This window comes from Protopterus annectens, chromosome 14.part0, assembly GCF_019279795.1.
Source record: "Protopterus annectens isolate FY-2018-M chromosome 14.part0, PAN1.0, whole genome shotgun sequence".
Lineage (NCBI taxonomy): Eukaryota > Metazoa > Chordata > Ceratodontiformes > Protopteridae > Protopterus > Protopterus annectens.
The window spans coordinates 1,163,391,522-1,163,413,137 of record NC_056748.1 but is presented as its reverse complement, the minus strand read 5'-3'; the positions used below and the strand labels follow the sequence as shown (position 1 = coordinate 1,163,413,137).

The 21,616-nt window shown below is 35.9% G+C and overlaps 1 protein-coding gene across 1 annotated transcript in view; it reads left to right on the top strand.

Annotated features, from left to right (window-relative positions):
• The window catches only part of RTEL1 (regulator of telomere elongation helicase 1), a gene marked incomplete in the record, with an annotated part of 4,697,248 nt that overhangs the window by 2,384,149 nt on the left and 2,291,483 nt on the right, over positions 1–21,616 (top strand). Inside the window, 1 exon segment of the mRNA XM_044056976.1 lies at positions 5,148–5,225. Coding sequence (XP_043912911.1) covers positions 5,148–5,225 — 78 coding nt within the window.

Genomic DNA, 21,616 nt, shown 5'->3' with positions numbered 1-21,616 from the left:
GTTGGTGAGGGGATAGGAAGGGATTTCAAAGTGTTTTTTTGTGTATCATAGCCACACAGTCAACTTTCTTTTGTTGTATTGTCATTTCTAATGATGACATAGCCTGAGGGGATACAACGAAAAGAAAAGGAACCGGAACCAACAACACCAAAATACTCAGAAAATACTCCAGTTCCAGTAGGCAATATGTGACAATAGTTGACAGATGATTCACAATAAAAATGTTCACGAATCCACCAGGTAGCAGAAATACTTTTAATAAACAGCAATAAAAAACGAGTTGAGCGCTTTCATCTAAAAATAATAGACTTCATCAGAACACTTGGCTACAATGAATGGTGGCTTATATACTCTTACACATGCCTGCAATAAAGTAATTAAAATCAATTGGCTGCAAATATTTTAACTCTTGACGTGCTACCACTGGAAATTTGACTAATGCATGCTTACTTTAAAGTTTATAAGATACTGTTGTAGATTTTAACATAAGTTAATTCTACATAACAATTTTTTTAAAAATTTCTAATAGTATGGTCATATAATATAAACAATCTACAGAACTATTGTGAAACTAATGCTACATTACTGTCAACTTGTAGTTATGAGGACCATGACAATTGAAAAGGTTATCTGTGTAATGAGTACTAAATCTGTTATTATACACCCAGAGGGATATGAAATACAATAATATAACTTAACCATATATAATATAAAAAATTACAATATAAAGTGCATAGTGCTTTGTGCAAAAAAGATGACATATAAGTGATACATATTAAAATGACATATATTAAATACATGCTTGTTGAATAAACAACATGAAATATTAAAATTGATGGACTTTTTTACTTTTAAGTACATCTATATTCTCCTGTCATCCAACATAGGTTTTATAGATATGTAATCGTTTAATCCCGGAGAGACAGTGGCATTTAATTTGACTTGCCACCATACCTCCCTTTCGCCTATTTTTTTCTTTAAATTACCCCCTCTAGTGTTGACATAGACAATTTCTAAAATACCAAATAAAAATCTATCACAAATATTACTATCCTTCAAATGTTTGCACAAGGCATTTTTTTCATCTCCCTTTCTAATACAATAATAGTGGTCATAGATCCTATTACGGAGGCATCTCTCAGTTTTGCCTACGTAATAAGAATTGCATTTGGTACAAGTTGCCAGGTATATTAACCCTGATGTTCTACAATTTCCTTTCTTAAAGTTTATACTTGTATAATTTGTATCCTGTAATGTTATTGAGGGTCTGAGATCAATGTATGTGCACTGATTGCAATTTCCACACTTAGTAGTACCCTTAATACCATCTCGTATTACTACTTTGTCATTTTTCCTTCCGAATTCCATCTTTAAATTGCTTGCATTACTATACACAAATCTTGGTCTTTCCCCCATAATGTTTAAAATATTCATGTCTGCACTGAAAATGTTCCAGTGTTTTTCCATAATAGCCTTGATGTCATTGGAATTATGCCCAAATTGGAGTATACATGCCCCTCTATATTCATTCTCTGTGTTCTGGTTCCCATTTGTCTGCACTGTACAGACCTCCTCATTTAAGCCTAAAATAGCCTGATATCTAGTATTTCTATTACTCAAGACATACTGTTTTAATTCAGTAATTAGACTATCGGGGTACCCTCTCACTCTGAACATATTTCCTATCAAATTTAGTTCAGTTTGCAAGTCTAATATTTCAGAGGTCATTCTTGCTGCTCTTATAAATTGGCCTTTTACTATACTTTTTTTCTGTTTATATGAATGACAACTCTGATAATGGAGATATGAGTTACTGAATGTATTCTTCCTGTATATTTTGGACGTAAATCTATTATTGTTTATGTGGATCTCCGTGTCAAGATACGATATGGATGTCTTGCTTGAATTGATGGTAAATTGCAGGTATTCACACCTGCTATTTAAGTATGTGATAAATTCTGATAATTTGTCAAGACTCCCTTTCCATATCAAAAACAAATCGTCCAAAAATCTGGTGTATAAATCTATATATTTGCACCAGTCACTGTTTAAGATGTATTCTTTCTCCCAATCCAGTAAAAATAAATTGGCAAATATGGGGGCGCAAGCCGCCCCCATAGCTACCCCTTTACATTGTCTATGGTACTCCCCTTCAAAATATACATAATTATATTTTAATACAATGTCTGTAAATTCCATGATTAAATCTTTTCTGGCAAGGTCAACCACTCCTAAAGCGTCAATACTGTTACTGAATCTACGTAGGCCTTCTTCGATGGGTATGCAAGAGAACAAGTCTACCACATCGATAGTCACCATAATAATTCCATAATAATAATAGCCACCATCGTAGGTATTCCCAAAGTGCACAAAAATGTTCTAGACCCCCCTTTTCGGCCAATTATATCAGGGAACAAATCTAAAACTTTTGTATTTGGCAAGGTAGTGGACAAATGGTTAAAATCCAGTTATAACAAGGTCCAACACCTACTGAAGGATTCGTGGGATTTCCTAAGAAGATTGACACCTAATTTGTGTAAATCTGGAATTATTATGGTGACTATCGATGTGGTAGACTTGTTCTCTTGCATACCCATCGAAGAAGGCCTACGTAGATTCAGTAACAGTATTGACGCTTTAGGAGTGGTTGACCTTGCCAGAAAAGATTTAATCATGGAATTTACAGACATTGTATTAAAATACAATTATGTATATTTTGAAGGGGAGTACCATAGACAATGTAAAGGGGTAGCTATGGGGGCGGCTTGCGCCCCCATATTTGCCAATTTATTTTTACTGGATTGGGAGAAAGAATATATCTTAAATAGTGACTGGTACAAATATATAGATTTATACACCAGATTTTTGGACGATTTGTTTTTGATATGGAAAGGGAGTCTTGACAAATTATCAGAATTTATCACATACTTAAATAGCAGGTGTGAATACCTGCAATTTACCATCAATTCAAGCAAGACATCCATATCGTATCTTGACACGGAGATCCACATAAACAATAATAGATTTACGTCCAAAATATACAGGAAGAATACATTCAGTAACTCATATCTCCATTATCAGAGTTGTCATTCATATAAACAGAAAAAAAGTATAGTAAAAGGCCAATTTATAAGAGCAGCAAGAATGACCTCTGAAATATTAGACTTGCAAACTGAACTAAATTTGATAGGAAATATGTTCAGAGTGAGAGGGTACCCCGATAGTCTAATTACTGAATTAAAACAGTATGTCTTGAGTAATAGAAATACTAGATATCAGGCTATTTTAGGCTTAAATGAGGAGGTCTGTACAGTGCAGACAAATGGGAACCAGAACACAGAGAATGAATATAGAGGGGCATGTATACTCCAATTTGGGCATAATTCCAATGACATCAAGGCTATTATGGAAAAACACTGGAACATTTTCAGTGCAGACATGAATATTTTAAACATTATGGGGAAAGACCAAGATTTGTGTATAGTAATGCAAGCAATTTAAAGATGGAATTCGAAGGAAAATGACAAAGTAGTAATACGAGATGGTATTAAGGGTACTACTAAGTGTGGAAATTGCAATCAGTGCACATACATTGATCTCAGACCCTCAATAACATTACAGGATACAAATTATACAAGTATAAACTTTAAGAAAGGAAATTGTAGAACATCAGGGTTAATATACCTGGCAACTTGTACCAAATGCAATTCTTATTACGTAGGCAAAACTGAGAGATGCCTCCGTAATAGGATCTATGACCACTATTATTGTATTAGAAAGGGAGATGAAAAAAATGCCTTGTGCAAACATTTGAAGGATAGTAATATTTGTGATAGATTTTTATTTGGTATTTTAGAAATTGTCTATGTCAACACTAGAGGGGGTAATTTAAAGAAAAAAATAGGCGAAAGGGAGGTATGGTGGCAAGTCAAATTAAATGCCACTGTCTCTCCGGGATTAAACGATTACATATCTATAAAACCTATGTTGGATGACAGGAGAATATAGATGTACTTAAAAGTAAAAAAGTCCATCAATTTTAATATTTCATGTTGTTTATTCAACAAGCATGTATTTAATATATGTCATTTTAATATGTATCACTTATATGTCATCTTTTTTGCACAAAGCACTATGCACTTTATATTGTAATTTTTTATATTATATATTGTTAAGTTATATTATTGTATTTCATATCCCTCTGGGTGTATAATAACAGATTTAGTACTCATTACACAGATAACCTTTTCAATTGTCATGGTCCTCATAACTACAAGTTGACAGTAATGTAGCATTAGTTTCACAATAGTTCTGTAGATTGTTTATATTATATGACCATACTATTAGGAATTTTTAAAAAAATTGTTATGTAGAATTAACTTATGTTAAAATCTACAACAGTATCTTATAAACTTTAAAGTAAGCATGCATTAGTCAAATTTCCAGTGGTAGCACGTCAAGAGTTAAAATATTTGCAGCCAATTGATTTTAATTACTTTATTGCAGGCATGTGTAAGAGTATATAAGCCACCATTCATTGTAGCCAAGTGTTCTGATGAAGTCTATTATTTTTAGATGAAAGCGCTCAACTCGTTTTTTATTGCTGTTTATTAAAAGTATTTCTGCTACCTGGTGGATTCGTGAACATTTTTATTGTGAATCATCTGTCAACTATTGTCACATATTGCCTACTGGAACTGGAGTATAGCCTGAGGGGAGAATTTCTGGTCTTTAGTAACTGGTTACTGTGGCTATTAGTATGTCATGAGTGCATGAGGCATGTAAGTCGGGTAGTTTATGTAGATTCTCCTAAGATTTAAGTTGATCAGACATGGACTATTACCTTGGTTGAATGGAAGAGGGGTAGTAAGGGTAGCCGAGGTGGCAGAGCTGCAAGTGTGTAAAAAAGGTCAAGGATTAGGGTGTTTATCACCATCAAGAGCAAGTTTAGATGAGAGTTGTTTAGTGAAATAATTTTTATATTTTGTTTTCACATTTAGGTGTTTTGGAAGGTAAATTATTGTAATGTTTACGTTTTTTTACTAAATCTTCCAACTTTCCTAAGCTTTTGAGACTTTGCTACATTTTTTTCTCGTATGTTGTTGACTATTTCTTATAATTATGTTCTCTGAACTGTGTTTAAACAGGATACTTCCCTTTCCAAACGAATAGAAGAAGTAAAGTCAATATTTGTTGAAACAAAAGGGAAAGGATCTTTCACTGAGGTGAGTACTGTACAACACTAAAATTGTGTAACAATGCTCGAATCACTTTATTGTTATTATTATGTATATTTTTAGCTATTCACATTTTGACTGAACCAGCAACATCTCAGCAGCTGTACAGTGGGCTGTTGGCACCCATGTTATGCTCTCTTTCTCCTAGGGTCCGAGGTAGTTGGTGATCATTTAAAATAAAATGGGCTGTAAAAACTAGAAAGCAGAACAAGTTAGAATATCAGACACATCACCTGCAGCATATCATAGATGTAATTATGAAAAACAGTATGAATTAAATATAATCTTAGTTAAAAAAAAACAGTGGAGCAGAAATTGATAGATGCTTTTAGAGCTGCCTAGTCCATGAGAGAACAAGGTTACACTTACAGTGCTCCATACCTGGTAACTGGTGATAAGAGCCAAAGGAAGGCTGAGAGGAAGCTAGTGTTCGTTCCCATAAGGCAAGTGTAAGTGAAGGATTAATATGTGTTAAAGTTTACACATTTAATGAGCATCTGCTTCCAGAGTAGTTAAGCAGATATGTTTGTAAAGCCTATCTGTTCATCATTTTTGTCTCTTTCATTTCCCCCCTCCATGCACAAATAACATCAAGCTGTTTTTTGTCATTTGTGTCCACCACCACACAGAAAGTCACTGACATGGAAGTAAAAGCTGACCAGAGGGAGGGGGACATAATTATTGCAGCAATGGAGGAGTCTGTGCCTTGGCTAATATCTGTATGTGTGAGCAATGAGGACATTTCTGCTTAGACCTTAACTTGACCTTCTTGTGGCAGATGCAGGCACCCATGTCGCCACTAGAGTTGCATGTGCTCTGTCTTTGCGAATGAATGATTCTGTACACTCAAAAATGAGGATTGCCATCACCACCTTGACAAGTCAGGCCCATGTCCCTTGTTGATGCCTGCAGCTCTGATACTTTCCCAGGCCTTTTCATACGATGTTCTTTCCAATATTCCATTTACTTATGTGTCAAACTGCTGAAACTAATTGGCCTCTAGATCCCAGAGCCAGTGACTGGGCCACCAGTGGGGGGGGAAGGGGGCATGGCAGCTGTTCTCCATGCTTCAGGAACACTGTCAGTGGGAGGCTAAGGTTAAATAAGCGTACAAGGGATTCATCAGTACAGAGCATCATAATAACAAGAAAACTGTCTGGTATGTTGCCTGGACCTATAGAGTTAGCATTGTTTGTTTTGGAGTTGTTGTCTAATGTTCTGTGGTGGTCATGGGTGGGGATATTGATTTAAGTGATGTGGGAGTGAAAGCATGAAACGCCATAAAGATTTTTTTTTTAAACAAGAAACATCTTTTATTAAATGATCACTTATAAGCAATCATACATTTATGAAAACAAGCCAAATTGACATTTTTAGTTGCAAAGATTATAGTCTATGCAGTCATTGTCAGTCAAACATGGATGGTGCAGCGGTTTGCATTGTTGCCTCACAGCAAGAGGTAATCTGGTTTGATTTTCAGCTGGGATACCTTCTTTGTGAAGTCTGCATGTCCTCCCTGCGTTTGTGTGGATTTCCTCCAGGTGCTCTGGTTTCCTCCCACATTACAAAGACAAGCATCTGGAGAGTTTCTCCCTAGGCCTTCGCTGAAAATTGGTTCGTTCAAAGTCGGACTTTCCCGATAAACAAATGTTAAAATAAATAAACAAAATTACATAGCGCATTCAAATCCTACCTTCTTTTAAACCTCATTCACTCCTCCAAAACGTTATTCTTTGTGTTGTTCCAACAGTTTCCGTTTTTTTCTCTGTAATTTGCTCCTACCCTTTTCTACAGTTTTCATTTCCAGTTGTTTTCTCTCTTTTACTATAGTCACTTCTAATACAGTTGGTTTAGTCTTTGATTTCCATTTTCTAGTAATTATTTTTTTTGGCACCTCCTTAATTAGACTCAGCACGGCCTTACTATGTCTTGGCAATTCTGATTCTGTATCGTAGCTCAGAAAAATCATTTTCTTAGTTTTACCAATTTGCTGACCCAGTATTTCCTGATAGAGTAGTCTGCGAGGATTTTTTTTAAGTCTGACAACTGATTACACTCCCAGAAAATGTTTCCAGTTACCTCTTCCTCCATCACACCACCACCATTTACTATCTACCTGAAGAAAAACATTTGGAGTCTACTTGGGGTAAAAAAATACCAATGTAAACACTTCCAAGCAAAGGTACAAAATTTTCTAGACTTTGTTGCATATTTTGGAGTCATATACCCCATTGTTTCTTTGTGAATTGCTTGTTCAATTTCTCTTTCCATCCTTTCTAAGCTCCTCTGATTCTACTTGTTTCTTGCTATCTGTATCTATGTTACAGCAGTTCTAGTTTCTCAGTTTTTGTATTATCTTTTGTTTAATCTCTTCCTACACATCCTTAACTGCCACAACAGACTCCATTTCAGTCCATACTCCTAATTACTTAATTTTATTAGGTCTTCATAAATATGGATATTGCTGAACCAGTTCTGTGTGGGGGCATAATTTGCAGCTATTGCCTTTATTTTAGCTTCATTCATTTTTTTCTCCTGAAAGACCTGAAACTGTCTCATATTGTTCCATAACACTGAGATGTCATTTTCTGGTTTTGTCACGTATAAAATAATATTACCTGCAAGTAAAAGCCAGCTTTGACTACGGTACCAATTATGTCCTTAAATTTCTGAGTCCTTTATTTTATTTGCCAGTGGTTCTAAATGTAATTCATATAACAAAGGGGAAAGAGGACACCCCTGCTTGGTTCCTCTACTCAAACAGAAATTATCAGACAGGAACCCAACCACTTTAATTTTCTTCTCCAATCCTTCATATATCCTCTTAATCAACCTTATAATTTTATCAGGGAATACAAATGCTTCCATTGCCCTTCTCATAAAATCCCAGCTTACTCTGTCGAATGCTCTCTCACCATCAAGACCCACCAACAACAGTGATATTTTTATACATTTTGCTTCCCTCTGGATCATCATTGTTCTTAGTGTTTGTCTCCCCTCCGCAAAACCACGTTGAGCCATATATATCAATTTTTGGCATCACCTTAGCCATTCTTTTAGTCGTTATATTCATAAACACTTTATAATCATGGCTTAGAATTGAAATGGGCATATATAAAGTTGGATCTGATGGGTCTTTTCACTCTCTAGCTGTTGCACCCACCAGCACTTTCTTCCAAGATGTTGGTGCTTTTCTTTCTCTTAAAATGCTGTTAAACAAACCCTTTCAGATCTTTATCACTTTTTCCATGCTAGTTTCCAAACTTCCACAGGAATATCATATTTTCCTGGTGTACTTTACTGTAGATTGGTTATACATCACCATTTTTTAACTCGCATGCTCCTATCCTGTTAGTAATTGAGCCTCAACCTTGGCATATTTAATTCTTCCATAAACATTTCCATTTGTACCTTTTCTTGAGTCCCATATTTCTCTGCTTTATGTAGATTTTAATAAAATTTCTAAAATATTTCCAGTATATCTAGAGGGTTCTCTTATGTTCCTGGTTATAGGCTCCCTAAGCTTTCTACTATCTGTTGCCTGAGTCATGATAAAAGTTTTTGTTCTCTGGAGTTATCAAAAACATTTCCTTAACAGCAGTCTTTCTAAACTTCTGCACATTATTGGAGTAATCCCATATTTTCTGTTTAACATTCTGCAGTTGCTCCTCTTGTTCTGTGAGTTTCTCCCTATTCTGAAATACTTTAACCTTTGACAGTCCCACTAAATAATTCTTATTTCTCACCCACATCTCAATTTCTTTTATTTCCAACCTATTTTAAACTCCTTTAATTGTATCCCACTCCCTAACTATATATTACAGAAGAAATTTCTATCTTTTCTAATAACTACAGAATAATTTCCACTACCCATTCCTTAAGGTGGGAAAGTGCCAGTATTTCATTTTTATTTCATTATCCTGCGTTTTTATTTTTGTCATTATTAGCGTGTGATCTGAAATAGTTATTGGAAGTATATCAGTACTTGCAGTTAAGTGCACATGTTCATGTGAAATAAAGTTCTGTCTAGCCTAGCCCAGTTTTTGTATCTTAGGGAATAATTTGTAAATTCAGTCTGAACTCCTACTACTGAATTCACATCTTCCATGCCAAATATCTTCATAAATTTCTTCAAACATGTACCCTGTCTAGTTATATTTTCCCTTTTGGGCCGCCCAGATACATCCTCAGTGCTTCAGATCAAGCTGATTATTTCTCCCGCAAATTTCTTAAGCTCCGTTGTAGCAGTTTTAGGTGGAATATAAATACATCCAGTGTAATCCGCCACCTTCTTTGTGAGTAACCCCTTAGTACTACATGTCTATCATTGTTATCTTTTTAATCCTCTTCTATTACTGTAGGAGCTCCTCTTGCAATTAATATAAGTACTCCCATTTTCCTTTGTCCCAGATGTTCTGCTGAATAACCATTCTGAAAAACCTTTATCAAATTCACATGCTCAGTTCTTCCCAAATGTGTCTCCTGTAACATCACTATTTGCACTCTACATTTTTTTAATATAGTTCACTACTCTTTCTTTTTTGTGTGTCTATGAGATGATTTACACTTAAAGGTAATATAAAAAGTGTTGCCATTATGTTAAGAAGTTATTGCCACCTGTTGTGTGTACCAGCTTTTTTTAATGTCTAGTTCCTGCTTTTGTGTTACATGCTTATACTAGTGTGTGGCAGGTTGATGTTGTCCTATCCATTTGAACCTACTATGTCACATTTTACAAAACCTTTTTTTGTTTTAGTAAAAGCCCTCAAACAAAAGAATAAACACACCCCCAGAACACCCCTAAGACATTTAACGTAATATATTCAAAATGATGTACATATTCAAATATTGAAGTTTAACCCTCCTAATATGAGCAGTTGTCACAGACTGAGAGCCATGCTGATAGACTTGTAATTAACCTATAAGTGAGGTTATCCATGCTAAAGCATATGGTACAGACTGTGGTTCTACTAAATGCTGTCTGTTTTTGTTTTATCTTTATTCCTCCCAGATTGGGAAAACACCTGAAAACTTTCAGAAAACATGATCTCCTAGCCACTGAAAGAAAGAAGCATTTTGTTTTTATTGCTTCTTATCAGATTGTCTTCATGGAGACATGAGAACCAGATACACTGTTGTCTATACAAGCACTCATTTATTTGCTAGAAGAAAACGTTTTGTTATATTCAGTGTTCTTTTTTATTTATTTGCTTCACCTTAAAACTTGTTACTAGATCAAGCCAGGGGGCCTTAATTGAGTCATTTCCCTATGCAGAAGTATGAAAAAGCACGTCCATTTTTCTTGTATAATGCTCTTTGGCCAGACGTTTCTTTTTCACATTGCAGTGCCTACATTTTTTACACCTGAACAAGGAGAAGGAAAAGGAGGAGAAAAACAGGTGCATCTGCGTACATTAGTATCCCTAGTAGATTTGAAAATTTATAAAAATACTTAGAACAAAATTTTGTTTTACTTACAGTTAACTGTTTCCATCCACTTCCCCTCTTCTAAACGTTCTTCCAGACATTAATGACACGAATTGGAGTCCCCTATAAGTTTAACAAAGTAAAAAAAGTCTAATATTTCCGTGTTTTCGTGTGCTGTCATATTTCACAAATGTAATGCTTTATAATCCCACAGTTATTTGTCAGTTTCTGAGTTGCTGGCTTTCCACTTGATCTCTGTCTCCCCCTTTTCCAGTCTCTGCTTCATTTTCAACATACTCCCTATTCTTTCTTTGCCACTCTTGTGCTTTTTCTCTGTCTCTCAAGTATTTTCCTTTAAAATATTGGAAAATGTATCACTGGCACAGTGTCTCTCTGTCACTCTCTCTCTATGGGCTTTATTTACCAGAAGAACAAGGAGGAGAATCTCCTTCTGCTTCATAAGTCACTTTTTGTCAGACAAACTTTTGTTTTTTCTCCTTAACATGTTCTGCATCAAAAATGGTTTTGTCCCTCAAGGAAAGAATATTCTGAAAATAACTGGATACAGCAGCTTGAATCTCCTGCCTGCTTCTCAAAATTCCCTGATTAGTGGAATGAATTTACTCCTCCTGCTTGGTTTACAGTGAGTAATTTTCCACAAGCACTCTGCTGTTTCCTGCTTTTAGTACTTTGTCTTTCTACCACAGTTTTGTCAGAATCATCTCTTTCTGCTAGTAGAATTGCATGTTCACTATTAAAAGTCTAGGTTACTTTCTTATTGCTAGGTTTGGCGCATACACATGATGTTCCCTTTCAGTTAACAAACCCTGGTGTGAAATACCAGTCTAGTTACTTATTTGTGCTTTTATAAAATTAATATAGTCTGTTCCTTCCAGCTTCTCTGGTGTGGCAGAAAATCTCAGAATAAGATTGTCTGGGAGAGACAGCCTGATTGGTGAGCCAGATAATAGTATCCAGTCCACAATTGACTGTCGTTTGGAGGTTTTATCTATTCTTGTGGGGGTAGCTATAATTTGGGTAAACCCATGAAGGTTAATATAGGAAGAAGGATTTTGGCTGGTGCATTCAGACCAGTCAATGTTAGTCACTTAACAGTATGGTTTCTTGTGGAAGGGATAATGCCAACCAGTTAAGTAGATTTTTTAGTATGCTAGTGTTATTGCCTGGTGGGATACAACCTCCTGCAGTAATTATTTGTTTAGTGGGGTTACGTTTTAGTCTGGCTAGAATTAATTCAATGTCTTGGACTTCTTGGGAGTTGCAATCAAATTGTTCCAGAGAGAGGTGGCTTTGGAAAAGTATGGCTACACCCCCTCCCTTTTTTCCTGACCTATCTTTGCATATTATGTTGTAGCCGGAGACAGTTATTTTGTTGTCCTGATGTTCAGGCTTAAGCCAAGTTTCTGTTAGTACTACGATATCAGGTTTGTATATGGCTAGTAGGGAATGGAAGTCCTGTGTTTTGTTGAGTATGCTCCTTACATTTATGTTTAGAAGAAGGGATGAGGTAGGTTTTGCATATAGAGGATTAGGGTTTGTTGAATTTGTGCCGTTACAATTTTTGGGTCCTGGATTTGGGTGAATGTCACCGCAACATGAGAGTTTTTGTAGTAGGTGTAGATGAGGCTTGTTTAGTTTGTGGAATATTTTGTCTGGTCTCCGGGATGAGTGGGGTTGAGCTTTATAGGTAGTATATTTAGGTAGACAAGGAGGGTGGTAGGGTGGAGGAGAGGTTATATGGTGATCAAGGGGAATGGTTAGGTTTAGTGGAAGTGGTAGTGGAATCAGTTTGCCGTGGTGGTGGGGTAAAGTAATGTGTGTGGTAGGAGGCCATGATAATGGCAACATATTGGCCGGCAGGTTTAGTGTGAAATTTACCCCCCACCCTTTCACTCCCTAAAGAGCCTATCACAATACCTGAGGAATGCCAAGTCTCTCTTATCACGGCTACACAGGTAAAAAACACACTGTCCAAAGCCAAGAATGCAGCTTCCATGGGACCTGATGATATCCCTGACTGTGTTCTACATTAATTATAAAGTGAACTGGCACCACACCTGCACAACCCTGTTCAATTACAGCTTAATTTCTGGTTTTGTTCCTACTGAATGGCGTACTGCTACGGTCATCCCACTCCACAAAGGGGGAGCGACTACAGACCGTGGGAACTACCACCCCATTAGCCTGATGAGTCTGATATGTAAGGCTATGCAGTGCATCTTCATGGACCTTATAAATAAGGACATAGGGACTCTCCGACTGTGGACCCCACGCAGTTTGGGTTTGTGAAAGGTAGATCATTCTTGCTCAACCTGATAGACTTCTTCCAGTATGTCACCAAATCTGTGGATGACGGTAAGGTAGTTCACACAGACTACCTAGATTTCGCCAAGGCCTTCGACACCATCCCTCATTCAGGAATCATAGATAGTCACCAAGCTATGCATAAACCCCTATGTCATAAGATGGGTTGCCAAACTGGCTCACTAATAGAACCCACACTGTGAAAGTAGCAGACTCCAAGTCGGACTACTGACCAGTTACAAGTGGTGTCCCACAGGGATCAGTCCTAGGTCCTCTCTTGTTTGGCATCTACTTCTCTGAAGTTCAGGCCAACACAAATGGACTCTGGTTGACCAAGTTCACAGATGATTGCAAACTGGGAGCCATTATTGATTCTCCAACTGATGTAGACATTCTACAAAAAGGCCTCACTGACACCAATAACTGGTGCCAGAACCATGGCGTTAAGCTCAATGCCAAAAAGTGCATTGTCATTCCCTTTGGGAAAAATTTAGTGCCCATGAACTACCACATAGGCGGTAATCCACTAAACACTGAAGGTATGATAAGAGACCTGGGGACACAGGTTGACTGCAATCTCTCCTTTGATAACCACATTGCCACTGTAGTCATAAAGTCCTTCTATGTGGCAAATCTCATTACAAAAAGTTTCTCATCCAGGAAGAAAGAGGTCATAATCCCTCTCTACTCATCCCTCATTAGGCCTATTATAGAATACAATGCCCCATTTGATATATCCCTTACTAGACACCTGCAGCAACTGGAAAGGCCACAGAAATACCTAAGAGGATCTTAGGCCTTAGACCATGCCCTATATGGACAGACTGAAAAAACTCCAGCTATACTCTCTCTCATCGCCTACTTAAGAGGCGATCTGTGCTTGACCTACAAAGCCATGTCTGACCCAGAGCTGCTAGATATGCTACAACTAAAGAAATCCCAATTCCTCCATGCCACACATTCCAGGGACCTAAACCTCATTAACACAATGAACAGAACATGCTGGAGGGACAGGTTTCTAACCCAGAGACTTCCCATACTCTGGAACAAACTTCCCATTCCCGTCAAGCAAAGCACTTCACTGTCCCTCTTTAAGAGAAATCTTGACAAGGGGATGGGCGATAGAAAGTTCACCTTGGGGATCACTTCAGTGGCCTTGCTTGTCAGGGGGACTGGGAACTAACTGTGAGCAGCATGATGCCAGGGAATCTTCGTCGACTAGGCTTATATAGGCTCCAGGGCTGTTAGCCTAGTACACACCTATGAACCTATGTCACAGAAAGTTAATAAGTGTCTCCACTGTGGCAAACAGATGGCACACTGGGAGTTTCATTTTTTTTGTGTGACTTGTTTATAATGACTGCATTTAATAACTATTTGTCAAGCATAGTTTCACATATTAAGGAACATCAAGTTGTACAATTGATATTTAATAAAAGCAACTATATTTGTCCAAAGAAGGTCAATAAAAATATCTCTGTGACCCAAACTACATGCCTGGAAAGTTTTATTGTTAATGTAGAAGTTTTCTCAGTTTCACTTCTGACATTATTGTTTAATATGTTATTAGCAAATAGTATTCTGTCAAACACTTGATAATTAGTAAATGCGCCAATTCAGAAAGATGGGGTATACAATCTAGTCAATAATTAACTCCATCTTATCCTGTTGTCATTGTGGGGTAAATGTTTTCAAAGATGTGTACTGTCAGTTTTGCATAAAGACGGTAGTATTGATTCAATTCTTGGTCCTACCCATTATGGCTTTACCAAGAAAAGATCTACTTTAACAAATTAGCTAATTTTACAAACCCATAAATGAGCCTGCAGGCAAAGAGGTTGGGTTTGGTGCTTTGTATATAAACTTATCTAAAGCTTTTTACTGTATCCCCCACTGTATAATTATTGAATCAATGATAAGGTAGAACATCAGTCCATTTGTTAATGAATGGTTCAGAAATGGTTATGGTATAAATGCCAAGGAGTTAAGGTTCACGGATTTTATTCCAGTTAGAGAAGTGTAGTGTCAGATGTTCTGCAAAGCTCTGCATTAAGACAGTTTTTGTTCAATGTTACCATTGTGTCTGAAGTACTGGATGTCCAAATATACTGATGATAGATTTGTGCATTTCTATCAAATGATGATTGCATACATTTCAATTTGTACCGTACATACCGAATTTGATGCAGTAGCTTGTTTCAAAAATATTGAGTAGTGTTTTGTATTTTGAAAAATCAAAACATGGATTTCCTGTAAACATTGATTACCATTTGACTGATTTTTCAGCTATAAAGATTTAACGGTTCAAACAGCAAATAGTTTAACTTTTAAGAAAATGCTTGTACAATTAAAAGTAAAGCATAACATGCAGGAAAGTTGCTTTTGAAAAGCAGGATGCGTTTGTCACAAATTTGTGTTAAACTATTTACATCTTATGTAAGACGGTCTTGAATAGAACTCTGCATTCTGTGTTTGCATCAAAGGTGGCCAGATCACCTTGGAATTTACTCCAACAGTGGAAGACTGTAAAATGTTTCTTATGCAGAATGGCTAGAATGGTACTGTGCCAGTTATTAGCAGTCGAGAAGTTATCTTTGTTTAGCTTGTAGACCATTCTGTGATGAAGAAATGAGTATTACATTTTTGAATACCTGCACTCAGATATAGTGTCCTGAGGCAGGGATTTTTACTTATAAACTGGATAAATGTAGAGCTTCAATTAGAACTGCATTTGTCTTCTAGTTTAATGGTAGATAATGGAAAAAAAGCTGCCGTTAGGAATTAGGTAAAGTAATTTAAACACTTTGTCAGTTGGATGAACACAAGCTGTATTCAATCATTTTAGAGTCAGCATTGTAATATGGCCTTGTGCATCTGGCGACAGTAATTGGAAACTGTTAAACTGTGAACACCAGCTGATGCATTTTATTTCACTTCAGCCAGTGTTCAAGTAGATGAAGTCATAGGTATATCTTCAGAATGAAACAGCAAAGAAAAAGATAAACAGTACCTAACTTGTGCTCTTTTTTAAACATCTTTATTGAATTATCAATTGTGACATAGGCAAACATATTTATATCTGAAATACTCCTTCAAATCGGGTAATACCAAACCACCTATTTCTGTTATAATAATCACCTTGACTCACTTGACTCTTGCTGTCTTCCTTTCCCAGGTAAAATCCTTTTAACCTTTCAGGTAAAATTTTCGTATTAACCAAATCTTCCAATAACATCCCAATACCCAACTGTATTTGTTGCATTGGCAGAAGGTTTTAGATTCGTGAACATATCCGAGATGTCAAACATAATTCTCCTACCAAACAGATCTGCGACATGAAGGAACACCAGCTTTAATGTAAAAAAGTAACAAACTAAGCGCTTTCACCCACAATTGGGCTTCATCAGAATCAGTATAATACAAATCAGTTACCCCTTTTATAACAGTTAAGAGCATTTAATCACATCATTAACACAATTAACCCTCAAACATCCTAACTCACTAGACCCTAGTAAGTGTTACATAAAATACGCTTGTGAAATTCAACTAAAACTTGTAACTTTGTAAAATACATATTCATAAAAATTATATAATAAATAGTATCTATGATCCATTGTTAAACACATTATTGCTTTTAAATATTGCTGACCAACTTTGTTTAAATGTATAAATTGTATGTTATATAAACTGGGATTTGCGAGTCAAAACACAACTTATAGAAATATTGCCACTGATGCCAGGTGCATTTGATACATCCAGGCGTAACTGCCATAAGCATCCTCTTACTTCCAGCAGGGTTTTAAGGTCCCCTCCAAAATCTTTCTTAGGCAGCCTATCAATGACAAAAAATAAAAACTTTTTAAAATTAATACAGTTCTTACTGTGATTAAATAGGGCATTCATGGATTTCCTATTGTTTATATCCTTATTATATTCCAGTATACGGAGTCTTAATTTCCTCGTGGTCATCCCCATGTAAAATGCCATATGTGATAAGCATGTAGCCACATACAACACCATGCTTGTGTTGCAATTACAGTACCCTGGACATTTTAATGTTCTTTTATAACTATGAATTTGCACATAGGGTCAGTCATTAATGAATTTGCATACACTACATGTGCAGCATTTTCCCATCTGTGAAGTATGCTGAACAGTCGCAACAGAGCCTCTTTCTAACAGTTCTTTTAAATTTGAGCCTCTGCGATTAATAAACCCTGGACTGGAACCAAGTATATCTTTTAAGTCTTGAGTGAAAACACTGTCCCAGATAATATGAATAATATTCTTAACTTTTATTCCTTTGGGATTAAACTCCATGATCATTCCAATGGAATACTTCTGACTGGGGTTGTTGTTGTTATTAACATTAACTATAATATCACTTCTGCTATTTTCCAAAAGAATGGGCCTAAAGTCACTTGTTCTTCTGTTCTCAATTTCTTTACTGAACTTAGTTAATAAATCTATAGGGTATCCTCTGTTCTTAAACATATCAATCAGCTTTGTTAATTCAACCTTAAAACAAGCTTCCTGGCTTATCAATCTGGACATTCGAATCATTTGCCCCTTAACCACATTTTTCTTTTGAAAGTGGAGATGACCGCTATCGTAGTGTAAAAACAAATTGCTGTATGTTTTTTTACGATAGATATTTGAATGAATTTGACCATTTTACAACAGAATGTCCAAAACTCTATTTTATCCCTGTCAATATGACTTGTAAACTTGAGAAAAGCTGTTTCATTCAAGTACCCAATAAATTCTTCCAAATCATCCTTAGAGCCCTTCCACAAAATAAGTATGTCGTCCAAATAACATAAATAAGTCATAATTTTGGACATATATTCTGACTTGAACACAAATTGCTGTTCCAGTTCTGCCAACACCAAGTTTGCATAAACAGGAGCACACCTGGCACCCATCGCAACCCCAGTCATCTGCTTGTAATGTTCACCTTCAAACAAAATAAAATTGTTGAATAATGCAATATCCAACAAATCTAACAGCAGGCTTCTCTTTACCTGATTTAATTCACTATCTTTGACCAGACTACTATTAAAGAATTGTAACCCAGCTTGGTGGGGGATCACCGAAAATAAATTAATGATAGCTGTAACAAACCAAAACTCTTCAATAAGGTCAACAATAATTTTCCTAATACAGTCCAAACAATGCCATGAATCCTTTAAAATGTGCGTTAATTTATCCAGTATATTTTTGCAAGTAATGTCTATATATGACGCAAGGGGTTCAGTTTTTGGGCCCCTAGCTGCAACAATGGGCCTAAATGGTGGAAAACTAACTTTCTTATGAATTTTGGGAATACCAAAAATAGAGGGGATAATAGGATGTTCCACTGGAAGATATTTTAGTTCAGGCAATGGCACTAACTATTGATATTATATTTTAGTTCAGGCTATGACACTAACTATTTGAGTTTTAAGAGAAGCAGTGTTTTTATTCCCCCATATAATCCAGCTGTAACAGTGTTTGAGCGCCTTTGTGGAACACAGATAAGAAGATGTTTAGAACACGAAACACTAATGTATATTTTTAACTAGTGCAAAACAGTTTTTGTTTGAAACAACGTACACATAGTAACCAATATAGGGTTATGAAACCGGACAAGGGTGGTGGGATTGTCATTATGACAAACACTGATTGTGTGTGAAATGCAATTGTTATTAAATGATGCAGAAACCTATGAAGAGGTTTCCAGATTTGATGTACAAAGGGCCTATACTAAAATTGACTGGCAGTTGTATGAATTTATGTGTGACGGGATAATTTCTCATGATGAACTAAAATATCTTTCAGTGGAACATCCTGTTATTCCCTTAATTTTTGGTATTCCCAAAATTCATAAGAATGTTAATCTTCCCCCGTTTAGGCCTATTGTTGCAGCTAGGGGCTCAAAAACTGTGAACACCTTGCGTCATATATAGACATTACTTGCAAAAATATAGTGGATAAATTACCATACATTTTAAAGGATTCATGCCATTGTTTGGACTGTATTAGGAAAATTAATGTTGACCGTATTTAAGAGATTTTGTTTGTTACAGTTGATGTCATTAATTTATTTTTGGTGATCCCCCACCAAACTGGGTTAGAATTCTTTAGTAGTAGTCTAGCCAAACACAGTGATTTACATCAGGTAAAGAGAAGCTGTTAGATCTGTTGTATATTGTACTATTCAAGAATTTTATTTTGTTTGAGGGTGAACATTACAAGCAGATGACTGGGGTTGCGATGGGTGCCGGGTGTGCGCCTATTTATGCCAACTTGGTGTTGGCAGAATGGGAACAGCAATTTGTGTTCAAGTCAGAATATATGTCTAAAATTATGACTTAATTATGTTATTTGGACGACATACTTATTTTGTGGAAGGGCTCTAAGGATGACTTGGAAGAATTTATTGGGTACTTGAATAAAACAGCTTTTCTCAAGTTTACAAGTCATATAGGCAGGGATAAAATAGAGTTTTTGGACATTCTATTGTACCAAGAAAATGGTAAAATTCATTCAATTATCTATCGTAAAAAAACATACAGCAATTTGTTTTTACACTACGATAGTGGCCATCCCCACTTTCAAAAGAAAAATGTGGTTAAGGGAGCAGATGATCCGAATGTCCAGATTGATAAGTCAAGAAGCTTGTTTTAAGGTTGAATTAAAGTTGATTGACATATTTAAGAATAGAGGATACCCTATAGATTTATTAACTAAGCTTGGTAAAGAAATTGAGAACAGAACAGCAAGTGACTTTAGGCCCATTCTTTTGGATAATAGCAGAAGTGATATTATAGTAAATATTAATGACAACAAAAACCCCAGTTAGAATTATTCCATTGGAATGATCATGGAGTTTAATCCCACAGGAATAAAAGTTAAGAATGTTATTCATACTATATGGGACAGTGTTTTCACTCAAGACTTAAAAGGTATACTTGATTCCAGTCCAAGGTTTATTACTAGCAGAGGCTCAAATTTAAAAGAAGTGTTAGAAAGAGGCTCTGTTGCTACTGTTCAGAATACTAAACGGATGGGAAAATGCGGTACATGTAGTGTATGCAAATTCATCAATGACTGGCCCTATGTGCAAATTCGTAGTTATAAAAGAACATTAAAATGTCCAGGGTACTGTAATTGTGACGCAAGCATGGTGGTGTATGTGGCCACATGCTTATCGTGTACGGCATTTTACATGGGGATGACCACGAGGAAATTAAGACTCCGTATACTGGAACATAATAGGGATATAAAAATAGGAAATCCACAAATGCCGTATTTAATCACAGTAAGAACTGTATTAATTTTAAAAAGTTTTTATTTTTTGATATTGACAGGCTGCCTAAGAAAGATTTTGGAGGGGACCTTAAAACCGTGCTGGAAGTAAGAGAATGCTTATGGCAGTTATGCCTGGATGCATCTAATGCACCTGGCATCAATGACAATATTTCTATAGCTTGTGTTTTGAAGCAGAAATCCCATTTTATAAAATATACAATTTATTCATTTAAACAAAGTTGGTCAGTAATTTTTAAAAGCAATACTGTTTTTAACAATGGATCATAGATACTATTTATTATATTTTTTTTATGCATGTGTATTTTACAAAGTGATAAGTTTTAGTTGAATTTCACAACCGTTTTTTTATGTAACACTTGCTAGGATCTAGTGAGTTAGGTTGCTTGAGGGTTAATTATTTTTTTTAGTAAAGTGTTAATGATGTGATTAACTGCTCTTAATTGTTATAAAAGGGGTAATTGATTTGTATTATACTGACTCTGATGAAGCCCAATTGTGGGTGAAAGTGCTTAGTCAGTTTGCTACTTTTTTACAATAAAGCTGGTGTTGCTTCATGTTGCAGATCTGTTTGTTTTACTAGTTTTAGTATCTACTTTAAAGTACATAATTCTCCTTCCAGCCCTGTAGCTTCAGATTTTTTCAAATATCATCGTAGCCATTCGGAGTTATTGAGGTTCTTTACATTGTATGTGTTGACATGTTCTGATTTATTTTAGATCTTTCTGATGTGTTATTACAGAAGGAGGCTTGGTTTATTTTCACTTGTGATACTTTGCAACCAAAGGGCCTTAAAAATGAATTACTTATGAAATATTTATTGCAACAGCTTTGGAAGTATCTTGGAACCTCATTTCGTAGAAGTTAGGATATTTGAATTTTTGTATTTATCTGGTTTATTGTTATTAGTATTATAATTACTGATCTGATGTCACTCATTTGTTCTTGACTGATGGGTTACAGTTACAATCCTCTGAACCAATCCAGCTGTTAAATAGCTTGCTCCAACCAAAAAGCTCTCAAGCTAATAGTCTACACAGAATGCCCCATCTACATTGCCTCAGATCTCGTTTGTCGCTGTTATAGAAAGACGCGTCAGACAGCTCTATCTCACAGCTAAGTATATTTTTGAAATTGTATAGTTTTCTCAACTGTCTTATTTTCTAGCTGTCACAGGTTTTATCTATATTCTTTGTCTACCCTTTCTAATTGTGTGGCTGTTTCGTTCCCTTAACCTTGTACCATTTCGTATTTTTTGCCTACCATAGTTGATAGTTTTCCCCCTCTCTTTCTCTTACTTTTTCGATAGGTAATCT